The sequence below is a fragment of the Excalfactoria chinensis genome, chromosome 5, assembly GCF_039878825.1.
Source record: "Excalfactoria chinensis isolate bCotChi1 chromosome 5, bCotChi1.hap2, whole genome shotgun sequence".
NCBI classification, from domain to species: Eukaryota; Metazoa; Chordata; class Aves; order Galliformes; family Phasianidae; genus Excalfactoria; species Excalfactoria chinensis.
In genome coordinates, this window is record NC_092829.1 from 24746862 (window position 1) to 24762459 (window position 15598).

At 36.9% G+C, this 15598-nt stretch overlaps 1 protein-coding gene across 2 annotated transcripts in view; it reads left to right on the top strand.

The window, feature by feature from the left end:
- The window catches only part of PRKD1 (protein kinase D1), a 97997-nt gene that overhangs the window by 61542 nt on the left and 20857 nt on the right, over positions 1-15598 (top strand). Inside the window, exons 3-7 of one of the 2 annotated variants that reach the window (XM_072337524.1) lie at positions 1405-1536; positions 2240-2400; positions 4346-4369; positions 11893-12103; positions 13998-14075. In XM_072337524.1, coding sequence (XP_072193625.1) covers positions 1405-1536; positions 2240-2400; positions 4346-4369; positions 11893-12103; positions 13998-14075 — 606 coding nt within the window. The remainder of the gene's footprint in view (positions 1-1404; positions 1537-2239; positions 2401-4345; positions 4370-11892; positions 12104-13997; positions 14076-15598) is intronic. The other variant, XM_072337525.1, reaches the window with a different exon arrangement.

Here is a 15598-nt window from a genome sequence, read left to right on the forward strand (position 1 = left end):
AAGACACAGAAAGAGAGAGAAACAATGAAATCCCTAAGGCAACACTGCCTCTGGGAAGTTTTAAATTGAAATCAGATTCTACAGAGGTACTGTTATTTCCATTTCACAGAAAGCAGTACTTCAATATTAAGGGTAGGTTAAAATATTTTGGATTCATTATCTGAACTATGAGGATAAATGAATAAATAAATATATTTTAAATTAAAGGATTTAAAATGCCTAAATAAATTTTGAGTGCTCAGTTTTCCAACATACTCTTTGATTCCATAGAAAAAACATATGACTGTGTACACAGAAATGTTGGTGGACTTGATGGTTAACTTTAATTCTTCCTTAGTTTGCTGATTTTTGTTTTTCTTTTTATTAATACGTGAAGGATAAGCCAAGAACTAAAGGTGTTTAAGTCTTCTAGTATTTATTTCAACTGAGCCATTAAAAAAATGATTTTTTCCTCTTGACTCCACATTGGAAATGTATTTCTGTTCAGGGACAGGGTATTTCTATTAACTCACTCCAGACAGTCCTTTCATGCTTGTATCTATGAAATAGAAGCACACACTTACTAAGTCACCTGTTTAAATGACATTCTAAATAGAATCAAGTGTTTACACACTTTCTTAATTTTTAATGACATTTGATACATAATATTTTTTTCATTAGACTGATATATGATTAACATACCTGGTAAGAAAAAGAAACAGTTTCAACACAGTAATCTGAAGTAGAGTTTTAGATGCATTCACAGTGTTTTCTCTTTTCTTTTTCTTTCTTGAAACCAGGAAGAAAATCCCCCTGCAGGGGCTCAGACTGGATGAAAACCTTTTTTTCTTTCTCTATCCACTGAAATTCCATCCATAGTTCTTTTCACATTGCCCCTTTTCCTTCTTGTTCTCTGTCTACTAGCTCTTTAGAATTGAACTGTTTTTCTGCTTGTGTATTTATTTGCATTCCATTTCATATCTTTTATTAGATTTTAGGTGCTATCCAATTAGTAATAGATAATGTAAATGATAAACTTCTATTAACAAAGGCATCAATTATTCAAGTTAGGGAACATAATTTGTTCAGGTTCATCAAGTTTTTAGTTTTCTTCTGAGTTTATGTAAAATAAAATCATAAAGGTATGCCACATATATGTAAAAGTAGTATTATTCTTTTTCCAGTGGTCTTTGTAGTGTGATGAAATATCATCAATCTTTTTACCTTTGAGGTATGGTATATTTACGTATATATGGTCTACACATATAAAATTCAGAGTTCATTATCTTCTAGAATTTAACAAGTAACAAGGAAAGACATAGCAACAGGAATAAAAAAGGTGTAATGTTTTGTTCAGTGAGGGAAGATATGAAGCATGTTATGTTACTAATTTTACTCCATTTTGAAATTATCTTGTTGTTACAGCTTCTGCTACATTTGAAGACTTTCAAATCCGACCCCATGCTCTTTTTGTTCATTCTTACCGAGCACCAGCCTTTTGTGACCATTGTGGAGAAATGTTGTGGGGACTGGTGCGTCAGGGACTCAAATGTGAAGGTAAGTTGCAGTGAAATGGGCTGTTTAGTCTCAGGAAGGAAATCTTACATTACATTTTTATGCATGTTCTTTCTGATACATCTACTGATGATTTCTTTTAAATTGACTAGGTAGGTATAGACAGTTAGATCTGATGATCAAAATAATTAACAGATTAAGGAGGGTGATCCTTTTGACTCCCCAGAGGCCTCCTAGATATTGTTCTGTAAGCAGAAGTGCAAAACAAGTAGTCTATATATGTGGGTTTGTTGTTTGTTTCCTCACTTGCTTTAAGAAAAGCTTATCTGTGTCTTATTTATAATAGAACAGAATAGTTTGATTGGAAGTGCCCTTCCAACTGCTTGACTTATTCAGGCCTAACCAGAAATTGAAGAAAATAATCCAAACAGCTTGCTAGGAAGCCACTATAATGTATAATCTTGATGGTAAAGAAATTTTTCCTAATGTCCTATCTGAATATTCCCTGGTGCAGCTTTGTGCCATTCCTTCCATGTGTCTATTGTTTCTATGATAAACACAACACTGTATAGAAGTTTTCAAGAGCTCATAATGTCACTAAAAACAGAACATAGGAACTAAACAAGCAGAGTAGAGGAAGAAAGTTTCATCAGAAAAGGCTGTTGTTTTTATTCACCAAAGAAAAATGTTCTATGCTTTTCCAGTAATAAACTGTAATGAGATGGTTTTAAATTTTTCTTTTCAGGATGTGGTCTAAATTACCATAAGAGATGTGCATTTAAAATTCCTAACAACTGCAGTGGTGTACGTAAAAGGCGCCTGTCAAACGTTTCCTTAACAGGACTCAGCACTATTCGAACAGTTTCTGCAGAGACATCACCCAGTGTGCCAGATGAAGCCCTTCTGGTATGTAGTTCCTTAGCTATCAAGGTTACGGGTATTACTGTTAAGAAACAATTATGTGCTGTAGGATCTGTTTTTGTTTGTTGAAGACTTTGGGGCTAAGAGTATGCAAATTACAAAGCTTTTCCGTGGGAAAAGGCATCTTGATGTAAAAGGGAGGTCAACATCTTAAGGTACGTGAGCTTAAGGTATGTGCAATTTCTGATACTCCCAGTGGTCTCCTTCCTTAAAGAAGAATTATGTTATTTTGAAAATCTGAAACTGCCACCCATGCTAATGTGAGAAGCTGCATCTTGAGGCTCAAAACTGGATGTTGTCACTGGAATTAGATTTTGGTATTTTTCTGCCATGGAACATTATGTCCCTTAGTTCATGATACAGGAAAGAAATGACCTCAGGAGAAAACTGAGACACTGCATCAAACAGTTTTTGTAACAGTCAAGGCTACAGGTAATGTGTTGTAGGTAACTTGTATGTACAGAATATCTCTTAGTGTTTGGAGAAAGAGAAATCTTTATTATTTCCTTACACAAAACATTGTGGTAATTGTAGTATATATGGAATATAAGTATTTATATGTGTAGATCAATAAATGCAGAGCTGCAGGGCACACATGCACACATACGTATACAACAGATTTTTTCTTTATTTATTAATATAGTAGTTTTCCATGATGAAAAGTCTTTTGATAACAAAATGCAATGACTGGATTTGTTTTTGTCTTGGCAGTGTTTTTCTCGTGATCATAATAGAAAAGTTAAGCCATTTACGCTGTGTGTAAATGGACTCCACTTCTAAGTGAAAATTTTGAAAACCTTATGGTTTGAAAGAGAGGAAGAAGTTTATAAGTACACACAACGATTATCATGTTTTCCTCTCAATTAGAATATTAAACTTATTAAACTTGACATACTAAAAGGACACTATTGCAAATGGTGTAGATCTGGTGTTATATGCAGTGCCATCTATGAACCGTAATTATGTACTTATGCTGCTGATTATCATTAGTGTAAAGCTACTTGGAAATTAAGTTTAACATTATGAATCTGTATTTTACTTGAAAAAATGCATAAATGAGTATGGTGCTTAAGTTCTGCAAAAACTGCAGGAACAAATCTTCATAGATTATTCATGATTCTCAGTAGGTTATTTCAAAACACTGACTTATTCAGACCAATACCAGTGAAATGTTGAGAAAAGGCTGACCCTAATCCTTTTCCTGGAACTCTGGTTAAAAGTGTCTTATGGGTAAGAGTCCTGGTATACTCTCTATCAGTATTCGATTCACTGTGCACAGTAAGTTACATGATAAGGAAAACAATTTAAATTTGAAAATACTTTCAGTTATATGACTCCATTGGTTGTTGATACATTCTTATATGATTTTTTTTTTTTTTTTTTTTTGCAAATCTATACATTTTATTTATGCTTAAAAAAGTAAAATTAATTTAAAATACAAAGAAATACAAAGAAATACAAAGGCGTGGAATTGAATCCCCCTGTGCAGAAAAAATGGCACCCATTGACATTCGTTAATGTTTGCTGAATGTTTATGGAGACCAAACAGTGGATGCGAGCACAGTGGGATGGTGGATGGTAGGTGCAATTCAGCAGTGGTGACGGTAGGTTACCTGTGCTGGTGCAGAGTTTTACCAGTACAGCATGCAGGCTCTTGATCTTTGCTAGCAAAAAGGCATAGCTAATGGTTTTGACTACACTGAAAAATAATGCTTCATAGCTGAGAACCTGCTCCATCAAATAGTGTAGCTGTGCTTTTTGTATCTGTTCAAGGAAATAAATAGGAGGCAATACTTTCAGAACAAGCTACGTAGAATTAATGTATAAAATTATATCCTGTTCATGCTTTCTTCAAGAGTAACATTATTTTCTGTCTTTTTTCCATTATTTCTTTGGTCTATCTTTTCTTCTTTCCAACTTCCTGTCTCAGTCTCCTGTTAGCCCTGGCTATGAGGTATGTACTAAATTTACTCCCTGTCATGCTGTCAGGAGCAGTCTCTTTTATTAATTATATCAGCATGATTTTATGTAACCTTGAGAAGTCAAAAGCATTTGTTGTTTTTCTTTTAGAAAGAGTATATCTGATGTGAAACTCCAAAGTGACTATTTCAAAGTGAAGATTAAAATTCTGATTATATGAAAGAGTAAAAATCACCTGATATTAAAGTATTTTGATATGAAAGTGACACTTTGTAATAGATGAGATGAACTGTGCCCCCAGTGGCGCAGTGGTTTAAGCTGCTGCCTGCGGCACTGGAGGGCCCGGGTTCGAATCCCCCCTGTGGCGCAGGGGTAGAAGTGCCACTTCGCTACACAGAGGGCTTGAAACCCGGGAGTTGGACTCGATGATCTCTAAGGTCCCTTCCAACTCGCACGATACTATGATACTATGATGATCTAAACTTCACTTTCAGAAAGTTGGGAATTTGCTGGGATAATGTACAAAATAAACATCCTGAGATGAACAAACCTGACCTAGACTTGTAGATGCTCTGTAACTGTGGCAGTAGGAATTCTTGGGGAGAACACTTATGTATACGTATTGTATGTGTAAGTAACATACAATCACAGCTAGATTTTTCTAGTTTCTAAGTACTAGCATGAGGATTTGTGCTCATCTAAAATAGAAAAGAATGGCAAACCCTGCAGCATATATTTAATTTCCCATCATCTCTGAAGCATCCCACATGTTGACACAAGATCATTACATGCAAATTGAAATCAGAGTAATGAATGCAGTCATTGCAACCTTTTTGCTCCAGTTACCTGTCCAGAACATGTTCATTGATGCTTTTTTCTTCTAATATAATGCTTTATTTTTCTGCACTGGAAACATCCTGCTGGTACTGAACCCCTTCACTTTAAACAAACCTCTCCAAGCTGCTTTGTCTGAAATTCCATTACCAAAAACTTTTTCTGAATGAGTGATTGTTTGTTAAATGCAGAGTCCTGGGAGTTATCTCTGGTGTGGAATGGGGTGTCAGATGGGCCACTTTTACACAGATACTGGGGGAAAAAAAAGCCAGTATTAATGCATTATAGTATATGAACCAGAACTGTACAAAGACTCCCAGAAGTTTTTTCTCTTCTAACTTACTATATCACTGTTTTTATCAGGATATGTACATTTAAAAAATTATTATTAGTCCTGTGTTGTACACATTACTGAACTGCTAAGTCTAACTTAAAATATGGGCATTCTACCAGTGAAAGATAATTTCATAAAAATAATCTATTACTTTAAATTATTATACTTAGAACTATGGAGCACATAATAGAAGTTCAAAGCTAATGTTGAAGAAACTTTAGTCTTTAAGAGGTAGGAAGAAAATTTTGCTCTAAATAAACCCTAATAGCCCTGTAGCCACTAGCAAATTCTTCATCAACAAAGGGTTTTTGTTTTGGGAAATCCCTGGCTACTGGAGAAGATATCATAGTCACACAACTACTGCTGAAATGTATTAAACTTTTTTTGTTACTCTGCAAAATAAGGCAGATTACAGATAGAGCATTCATACTACCATTTACTGGTATTGGTATCTGAGCAGGAAGAACGGGGTACATAATAATTTCCATCTGGGTAGTTTAATTTAACAGTACTGAAGTCAGTTCTTTGATGTGTTTACACATTTAACATTGAAGTGTTTTTCAGACCATAGATATCTAACTGTGGTGCTTGTGAGATTAAATCATACACTTGAGTTCAAGAGAAGAGTGCAAGAAGCATCAAAAGACAACACAGTTGATTGGATTCTAAGTGTGGTATTTCAGTGTGTTTAATTGAAGATTTGTTTCCTTGAATTCACTTAATTATAGTCATATAGTTTAATTTATTAAAGAAAGTGAGCATTTGCGTTGCAGCAGAGAACATAGTTCCTGTGGTGACACATAAATATCACCTCATATATGACATTAATTTCCTGTGAAAAATTTGTGTATGAACATATTAAGTCTTTATCTTTTTACCTTCAATACAAGAAGGAAATGCATGTTTCTGCAAATATATTCCACGTGATAAATGAAACTTCATGAGATCAGTTATTTTATTGGTTTTGTTTTAATATATAATAATTAATATATGTCCAAATAAATAATCAAATAAATAATCAAACTATATATATATATATATATATTTATTTTTTTTTTCTCCTGTTCAGGACAAGATTATGTGAATATGTTTCCGCAAACATAACTTAAAATAAGATGTCCAAATGTCAAATTAAATAATTTATTTTCTGATTGTTAAAGCACATGAAACTCTTCGGTAAAGTTCTGCCAGAAGTTCTGGGACAATATTTTTGTACTTTTGAAACCTTTTTAAAACAAGTTGAACAGTCAGGAATGTGTTATATTTTAGGCTTTGTGCAGTTGGAGTACAGGGCTGTTAAATCGTAGAATCATAGAATTCCTCAGTTTGGATAAGACCTTCAAGATCATAGAGTCCAACTGCAACCTAATCATACTACCCTAACTCTAACAACCCTCCCCTAAATCATGTCCCTGAGCAACACATCCAGGCAGTTTTAAACACATTCAGGGATGGTGGTGACTCAACCCTGGGGAGCCTATTCCAGTGTTTAACAACCCTTTCTGTAAAGAAGGTTGTACTGATACCCAACCTAAACTTACCCTGAAGCAACTTGAGGCCATTTCCCCTTGTCCTGTCACCTGTCACCAGTGAGACTAACCTCACTCTCTCTGTAAGCAACTTTCAGATATTGGAAGAGAGCAATAAGGTTTCCCCTCAGCCTCCTCTTCCCCAGACTAAAGAGCCCCAGTTCCTTCAGTCTCTTCTCATAGGGCATGTTCTCCAAGCCCTTTACAAGCCTTGTTGCCCTTCTTTGCACTTGCTCCAGCACCTCGATTTCTTTCTGTATGGAGGTGCCCAAAACTGAATGCAGCACTCAAGGTGAGGCCTCAGCAATTCTGAGTACAGGGGCAGGATTAATTCCCTAGTCCTGCTCACCACATCATTCCGGATTCAAGTCAGGATGCTATTGGCCTTCTTGGCCACATGGGCACACTGCTGGCTCATGTTCAGCCAACTGTCCATCAGTACACCAAGGTCCCTATCCACCAGGAAGCTTTCCAGCCACTCCTCCCCAAGCCTGTAGGGTTACCTGGGGTTGTTGTGACCAAAATGAAAGAAAAAAAGCCTCACCTGCCTTTGTGTTGGTTTTTTTTCCCCTTTTCTTTTTCCTACCCCACCCCCACCCCCCCACCCCCCCCCCCAAAAAAGAAGAAAAAAGAAAAAAAGAAATAGAAATAAGCAAGTACTGGATTCTAATATTCTCATTACTCAAGGCAATGCCGGATCAATTTCAGTGCTTGACTGAACATCCATACAGTTAAATGATTTCACATGTTCCTTTGTTTGTGTTGACTCTTGGAAAATAATATTCTAATCTGTTAAAATATAGATTACCTTGCTAGCGTGATTGTTAGAAGGACTGTTTAGTGTTTGCAGCAGTGCAGACTGTTAGTTTCCATGGTGTAATCCAGTTAAGCAATCATTTCCTGGGAAGTTTCCAGAGTTGCTGAGTCAGTAGTCTGGCTTACTACCAGGAAAAACTAATTTATCTTTTTAACAAACCAGGCACACCGGCAAAAAAGAAGGTGCTTTGTGCAAGAAACTCTTGCTTTTACAGTGAAAATAGTGTAATTTCTGTTTTCCTTCTTTTTAAAATTTTTTAAATTAGGCATCTGCTGATGCTGGAAGTGGTGGAAGTTAAAGTTGAGGGATGTTGAAAGCAGTTTTGGTAGGTGTTGGGAGGGGAAGCTCATGATCTGTAAATTTAGATGGTCCTCTTAACTCAGGCAGTCCCTGTGGCTGTGGAGTGACCTGTGTGTTTTGTGCCACCCAACTTCCCTGCACCTGCTACCCCACAGAAGGAGATGTTCATGTTGCCTCTGAATGGAAGAGGAAAGAGTGCCAGTCTGTTGGATCAGGCCATGAAGGGAAAAGATTGTCTCTCTATGTTGATCATACTAGTGCCTAAAGTTAGTCTCAGTACATTTCAACTGCACTCCTGAAGTTTTCAAAACCTGCTAGCTATTTGGTGAGTAAAGCCAAGCGAAATCAGCTTTCTGAAGTCCTTTGAGGAAAGATTTTAGCAGTATTCAGTTGCCAAAATAATTTTTCATTCAACAGTAATGTTGAAAACAAAGCCTAGTATGACAGTACAAAGTAGATTTAATTTATGTAGATGGTACTAATTGGTGTTTTTAGCAAGAGTATGTTAGGAGACATTTGGATTGTTTATACTCAAACAGTAAGATTGTCAAGAAATTGCTCTAGCAGCAAGAACAGTAAGCTGAAATATTAATTTGCTGCAATGACGCAAAAGTAAACAACATAACACTTTCTCCTTAGAATTTTTTATTTCTCTCCATCAGTTTTGTTTCGTGAAAATACATTTTAAGAGAATTGTGTCATCACTCATTAAAATTCCACCAAATGTCCATTTGAAGACAAAGACATCAAATTTCATAACTAATACCTTAAATAGCTGTGTTTATTTTACATGGCAAGGTGTTTATAGTGTCACTGGAGGAATAGTAGGGGTGGGTTTTGTGAGATTAGGGTTAAGACAAATCTTTAAAGAATTATTTCCTTCAAAAATAACATACTTCAATAAAAAATATAGTGTGTCAGATAGGACAACAGTTTTTTGTCTTGTGCATTGTAGGTAATGTTCCGAGCTAGATGTCTGACTATGGAATGGGGTTGAGGATGAGTGACTGTTACAAGGCACTGCACTAAGACTGATGTGGCATCAGTCTAGGACCAAAACTGCCCCTCTTTGTCCTTAGATTGAGTGGATTGAGACAGTATTTCTGGCTCCCATTGTGAACCTTGTCTCATTCACAAGTAGTAAGGGCTGCTGTTTGCAGGTGGTGTGTTCAGGCTGAGCAGTGCAGGATGTGCTGCGCAAGTGGGCCCACTGTTTCCTTCCTGCTGGGCTCCTGCCCCCCCTCCCAAAGTGTTGTTCATACTGCCTTCATAAGATAGTGCAATCTGCCTTGAAATTGTTAGGCAAACAATATTTAGGAAAGGGAAGCCATCCAGAGGGACCTAGACCAGCTGGAGAAGTGGGCCCATGTGAATCTAATGAGATTCAGCAAGGCCAAGTGCAAGGTGTTGCACTTGGGCTGCGGCAATCCCGGGTATTTATACAAACTGGGGAAAGAACTCCTTGAGGGCAGCCCTGGGGAGAAGGACATGGGGGCAGGGGGATGTCCTGGTGGATGAGAAGCTGGACTTGAGTCAGCAGTGAGTGCTTGCAACCCAGAAGGCCAACAGAGGTGGCCAGAAGGAAGAGGAAGGTGATTATCCCCCTCAGCTCTTGTGAAGCTTCATCTGGAGTACTGCACCCTGGCTTGGGGCCCCCAGCACAAGAAAAATGCAGAGCTCTTGGAAAAGGTCCAGAGGAGGGCCACTAAGATGATCATAGGGCTGAACACCTCTCCTATGAGGAAGGGTTGAGGAAACTGGGCTTGTTTGGTTTGAAAAAGAGAGCTTCAGGGAGACCTCATTGTGACCTTCCAGTATTTGAAAGGAACATATAAACAGGAGGAGGGGGAATGGCTGCTTACGTGGGATGATAGTGATAGGAAAAAGGGGAATGGTTTTAAACTAAGACAGGGGAGGTTTAGGTTAGATATTAAGAGGAAGTTTTCCAGAGGGTGGTGACATGCTGGAACAGGTTGCCAAAGAAGGTTCTGAATGCCCCATCCCTGCAGGCATTCAAGATCAGGCTGGATGTGGCTCTGGGCAGCCTGCTCTACTGGTTGGTGGCCCTGCCCAGGGCAGGGGTTTGAAACTAAATGATCTTTGAGGTCCCTTTCAACCCAGGCTATTCTATGATTCTATGAGTATTACTAACTGATCAATATTAAACAGTTTAAATCCTAAACTGAAGTTAGTTTATCATATGTATAGATGCTTTACAGAGCCTAGGGATGTAAAGCTCAGGAAGGAAGTAAATATATAACATAAATGCGTGAACTTCTACATTTTCTGTTATTATATGTGGTGAAGAAAAGATGGATGCTTTCCTACACTTATTTCAAACTAGCTTGTTTATGATGAATATACACACATCGCTCATATGATGTATTTTGCATATTTCTCCCTGACTGACAGGCCTGTGTTTATGTGCTGTATAAGTGTGAAGCTGGCATTGTTGTCAGTTAGTAGGGAAGCTCTAATGTTCAACAAATCTATTCCGTATGCTTCTTTGGAAGGCGTTAGTTGTGCAGTATAGCCAAGAGAAAAGAAATTGGTCATTACAGTAAGAAACCCATATAGTTCTTGTAAGAATTATCTTTCTGTTCCTATGGCAAATGTACTGTGAAGGCAAGGCTAGAACTCCTCAGGTTTGTCTTCCAACAAAATGGCATGCAAATCTCTCCTTGCTCCAAGATTCTCAGTAGCATACAGAAATTGACTTTTATATTTTGGTGAGCAGGAAATAATAATTGGTCTCTAAGGATGCTGGCTTTTCTGTAACATTATTAGTTTGAAGCAAAATAGTTTTCCAAGTTAGGCCAATCTAAAGTTTCAGCTACTTCAACCTTTGACTAGTGGAGGCCAAATAGAGAATGACTCATTTTCTAGCCTTCAGTTATGTGAATATTTGTGGGTGACAGCAAGAAGATGCTGAATTTTAAAAGATAAAGCTGCACCTTCTTACTTTATTTTTCTTTTCCATGTAAACTGTGAGTGTAGTTTGTTCCTCAAAGGCAATTCTTAGGATTAGGCAGTTTTCTGAGTCCATAATTTTCTGTGTTATTCACCATATTTACATCTAAATATATTTAGGAGAAAAATAAGGTAACTTTTTGTTTTTTGTTTTTTGTTTTTTTTTTTTATTCTATTGCTTAGACAAAGTGTGCCTCTATTCGTGTGTATTTATAGAGAGAAATATAAATACCTGTTCTAATCTGTAGTGCATAATCTGAATGTGGTAAGGTTAGCAATAACAAAAATTATAAATAAAGGGGATGGAAGATACTGATCTGCTCTTTATCAAAAACCTGCATGTGCATAGATCAAGTTAACAATTTCCTTAATGTTTGTGTGAAAGTAGTTTTTCAAAGTTACCTTTGTGTAAGACAGGAAACTGGAGAGGAGGAAAAAATTGTACTTATTTTATTCAGAACAAAAAGTGCTTTTCCAAGAAATTCTTAATGAATCTTTTCATTTTGATAAAAATCTGTTTTTAAATTGAAAAACAACACAGGCTTATCCACATTATAAAATGTATGACTAGTCTGCTAGTGTTAGCAAACATATTATTTGATACCATTCTAAGTTTTTAAAAGCAATCTCAGACAGGGGTATGTTGAATATTTTATTAGTGTTTAAAAGCAATATAACAACTTTTTATGACAGAGAACTTAAAATTCTTAGGGCATATGTATGATATTCTATTAAAAATAAGGCATTATTTTTTTTAAATGTCCTTTTCACAGCAAAAAACACCATCAGAATCATTCACTGGGCGAGAGAAAAGATCAAATTCACAATCCTACATTGGGCGACCTATTCAGCTTGACAAGATCCTACTTTCTAAGGTTAAAGTGCCTCACACGTTTGTCATCCACTCTTACACACGGCCAACAGTTTGTCAGTACTGTAAGAAGCTCCTCAAAGGGCTTTTTAGACAGGGTTTGCAATGTAAAGGTAAGTAAACTTCCTTTAGGTACATAAAAGCTAAGCATAATAAAATTAATAAATTAATGTTTGCATAAATTATATGTAGCTTTACTCAGAATTTCTTTACTGAAGTTCCCATAAGTAGTCACATGCGCAATTACAGTAGATTAAGCTGTAGCGTAACTACACTATATTGGATTAAGCTGGGATCACTTAACTACACTAGTTCTACAAGAGCTGACTGCATGCTGTTTATTATTACTCAGTGGTGTAGCTGAGGTACCTCACATCTTTGTCACTAAGACGTAGGTTATTTTATGTTTGTCACTGGATGACAGTGTGCTCATCAAGAATTTTAAAAAGAAAAAAAAAAAAAAGAGCTTTTTCAATGAATTCCGTAATTGTATCTTAGCAGGTTCCAAAGTGAATCAGGCCATTTGGACTATATCCTAGACTACTGGCTCACCTTAATCAACTAGAGTGCCCGTAAATACTTCCTTGAAGTAATACCCCATAAAAATGTTGCATTCATTCAAGTAATTCTGATGTGATTTAACTCTAACAAAATCTGTATAATGATATTACCTGTTTCTGTTTATTTTGAATCTCAGCTACTAGCATAAATTAGCATATATAACCTGATTTAAAAAAAAAAAAAAAAAAGCCTACAGTTTGGCACTGCAGTACCTGAGTTGTTTTTTTAATCTGAAGTTAAATAATTACAAGGATAAGGCATCCCTGGTATGTTTCTCCCTTCCTGACTTTGCTTTTCTAGATCTTTTAATAAATTACAGCTCCTAGTTTAAGTAAAATGTGTTCTATAAACCAAAAGAAAACAATTGAAATTACATTTAATAAAGTGCCATTTAGAGATGTCACGGGTTAACCGAAAATCTACCTGTGCCCGTGATGGGGACAGCTGGCCCGCAGGGACTCTGGCCCAAAAAGGAAAGGGAAAAAGGGAAAGGGAAAAGAAAACAGCAGCAACGATCTTAGGAGGCACACTTATTTACTAAATACTATATCGAAATACAGGATAACACAATATAATACAATATAATTGAAATTAAGACTAATGAATCAAGCAAAATAGGAGAGAGAGTCCCAAAACTGAGAGGCCTACTGTAAGCTCTAGGCGAAACGGCTGGAATGCTCCCCCACTCTCCAAGGATCCAAGAGAGCGATTCACCCAGGAATGAGATTATATAGTGTCCTTGTCCCATGACTTATCCCTGACCGTGATGTCCTCTGGGACGTAGTCTTCTTCTGTGAGATGAACATGTGGTAAATTATCCATACTTTACATGATGTTATAATGTGGAATACTGATAGCAGAATTACAAAACCATGACATTAGATGTGAAGAAAGTGGAAGTAGACAATAGTAAAAATATCTGGGAATGAGGGAAGTACTGAAGAAGCCCTTCACTTAAAACTGTCCAAAAGTTGCTTGGTGATGCAAAGAGCAAGTATTTCTCATATAAAATTGCTAGCTAAGGTACTGCTGCTTCAGTTTTCTTTGGTATTTGATATGTAGTCAAACTTCTAAGCTGAAGTAGATGTGCTGCAGCCTGATTTGCTTCTTGTAATGGAAAAGCAGGTCTGGTTTTCAGCCAGGTGCACAGGTCTCCAGCTTGCTCCCCAAGATCAGTATAGCACACACTTGGTACAGTGAAGGCCTCCTCCCATTGCTGTAAGCACTGTTTTCATTCCCTGTGGGCAGCTGTTGGTGTGTTCATTCTGTCTGCTGTACTGGCAAATGGCATCTGGCCAAGCTAGTGCTCTCTGATCACGTTAAGTTAACTTTGTGCTAGTGAAATGATTGAGCTTGACAGTTGTAGTTTGGATAGTGGGAAAAAGAAATGAAACTGTGACAATGAAAAAGATAAATAATTATATGGTGTTCCTTTTCTCTTGCCAGACTGCAGGTTCAATTGTCACAAACGCTGTGCTCCTAAAGTACCAAATAACTGTCTGGGGGAAGTTGCCATTAATGGAGGTAAGTTACTTTAACAATTGTTTCTGTCACTGTTTAAACCACAGGTTAGATAACAGAGAAGTGTAAACCCTATGTGTACAAAGGCATCTTTTTCCACTGCTTGGGAGTAGCCTTTCCTCTGAGATATTTCTGTTGTGTATTGAAGATGAAGTGTGGGAGGAACCCTGTAAACAGTTCATACATTATCATTTTGGAGTACAGATCTTCAAAATACACAGTGCTAAAAGGCAGGCTTAGCTGCGCCACGGGGGTGGCTTCAGCAGCAAAACTTCTGGGTCATCACTGCTCACAGAAAGCCAAAGTAAATTGAAAAGCCAGATGCGTGAGAAGTAGGCTTTCATGTGGTAGATATAAACACAACATTTATTTTTAACTTGAGAAGGGAAGAAGTGTTTGTTTTAGGATAATTTTCCAGAGAAGGAACTGTATACTGGGAGAACTGGGTAAGGCCAGTTGGGATAAAAACTAATCGTATCAATTGCCAGAATTGAAAGCTTGATTTTCTGCAGAATTTCCCATACATGTGCTGTCAGTTTTGTGTCAAGTATAGAAATGTATGGCTAGGCTTGACAGGCGGTATCGGAGAAAAAAAGGGTAGTTGTAGATGAGTTGTTGATTGCCTTGAAAATGTCACTTTTCTATGTGATAAAAGAATGATAAATGTGGTAAAGTGTTCAGTGTCTAATCCATATTACCATATTGTCAGCCTAAACTGCATCTGAGGTTAAGAAGGTATTGCTTTAGTAGATTTCCTTTTTCAAACTTTAAATCAATGATTTTCTTTATTGAAAAGATGCCAATAATCAAGTGTTAATTAATTTTTCATATTTGTGTGACTGTTTCTGCAAACTTTTTCTGTTTAGTAGCAATTATCATAGGCAAAAGCATTTTAGATGCTTTACTTTTCCCATAACAGAACTGTTTCTTCAGAAGTGCAAGAACTGATGCTTATGGAAGGGGGTAAACTTACTTTCAAATCTAAAAGCTTGAAGTGTGCTATGATGTGCTAAACTAATTGATAATAACAACATGGGGATTTTCCTGTAGAAATCTTGAGGAGGTTAAAAAAAAATCCTTTTTATGCATCTTCCAACCTTGTATACATCTTCCTTTTTTATCTCTGCAGTTGTGAGCAGAGATTTGCAGAGTCAGAGAAAGTCACTAAGTCTGCTTATAGATGGTGAAATTTCTGCAGCACATATTTTAGGTGCAATTTTAGAGCACAGTGCAAAATAGCGTTAAGAGAAGGTGGAAAAGCAAGACTTATTTCTGGACAGCTAGACTAAATGAAGAAAATTTGCATTTCTTTCTGTGTTACTCCTTTGATTTCCCACTCTTCATCTCAGACAGATGTCCTTCAACACAATCTTTATCCTCTCCATGCCTTTGCCTGACAAGTAACACACTGTTTTTTGTTTGCTTGCCTCCTACCATGAATCTGACGGCAGACTGATGAGATGTAATGCTTTCTCTGAGGAAAATCTGAGTGAGAAAATCTTGTACAAAGCCACTTGGGGTGAGAG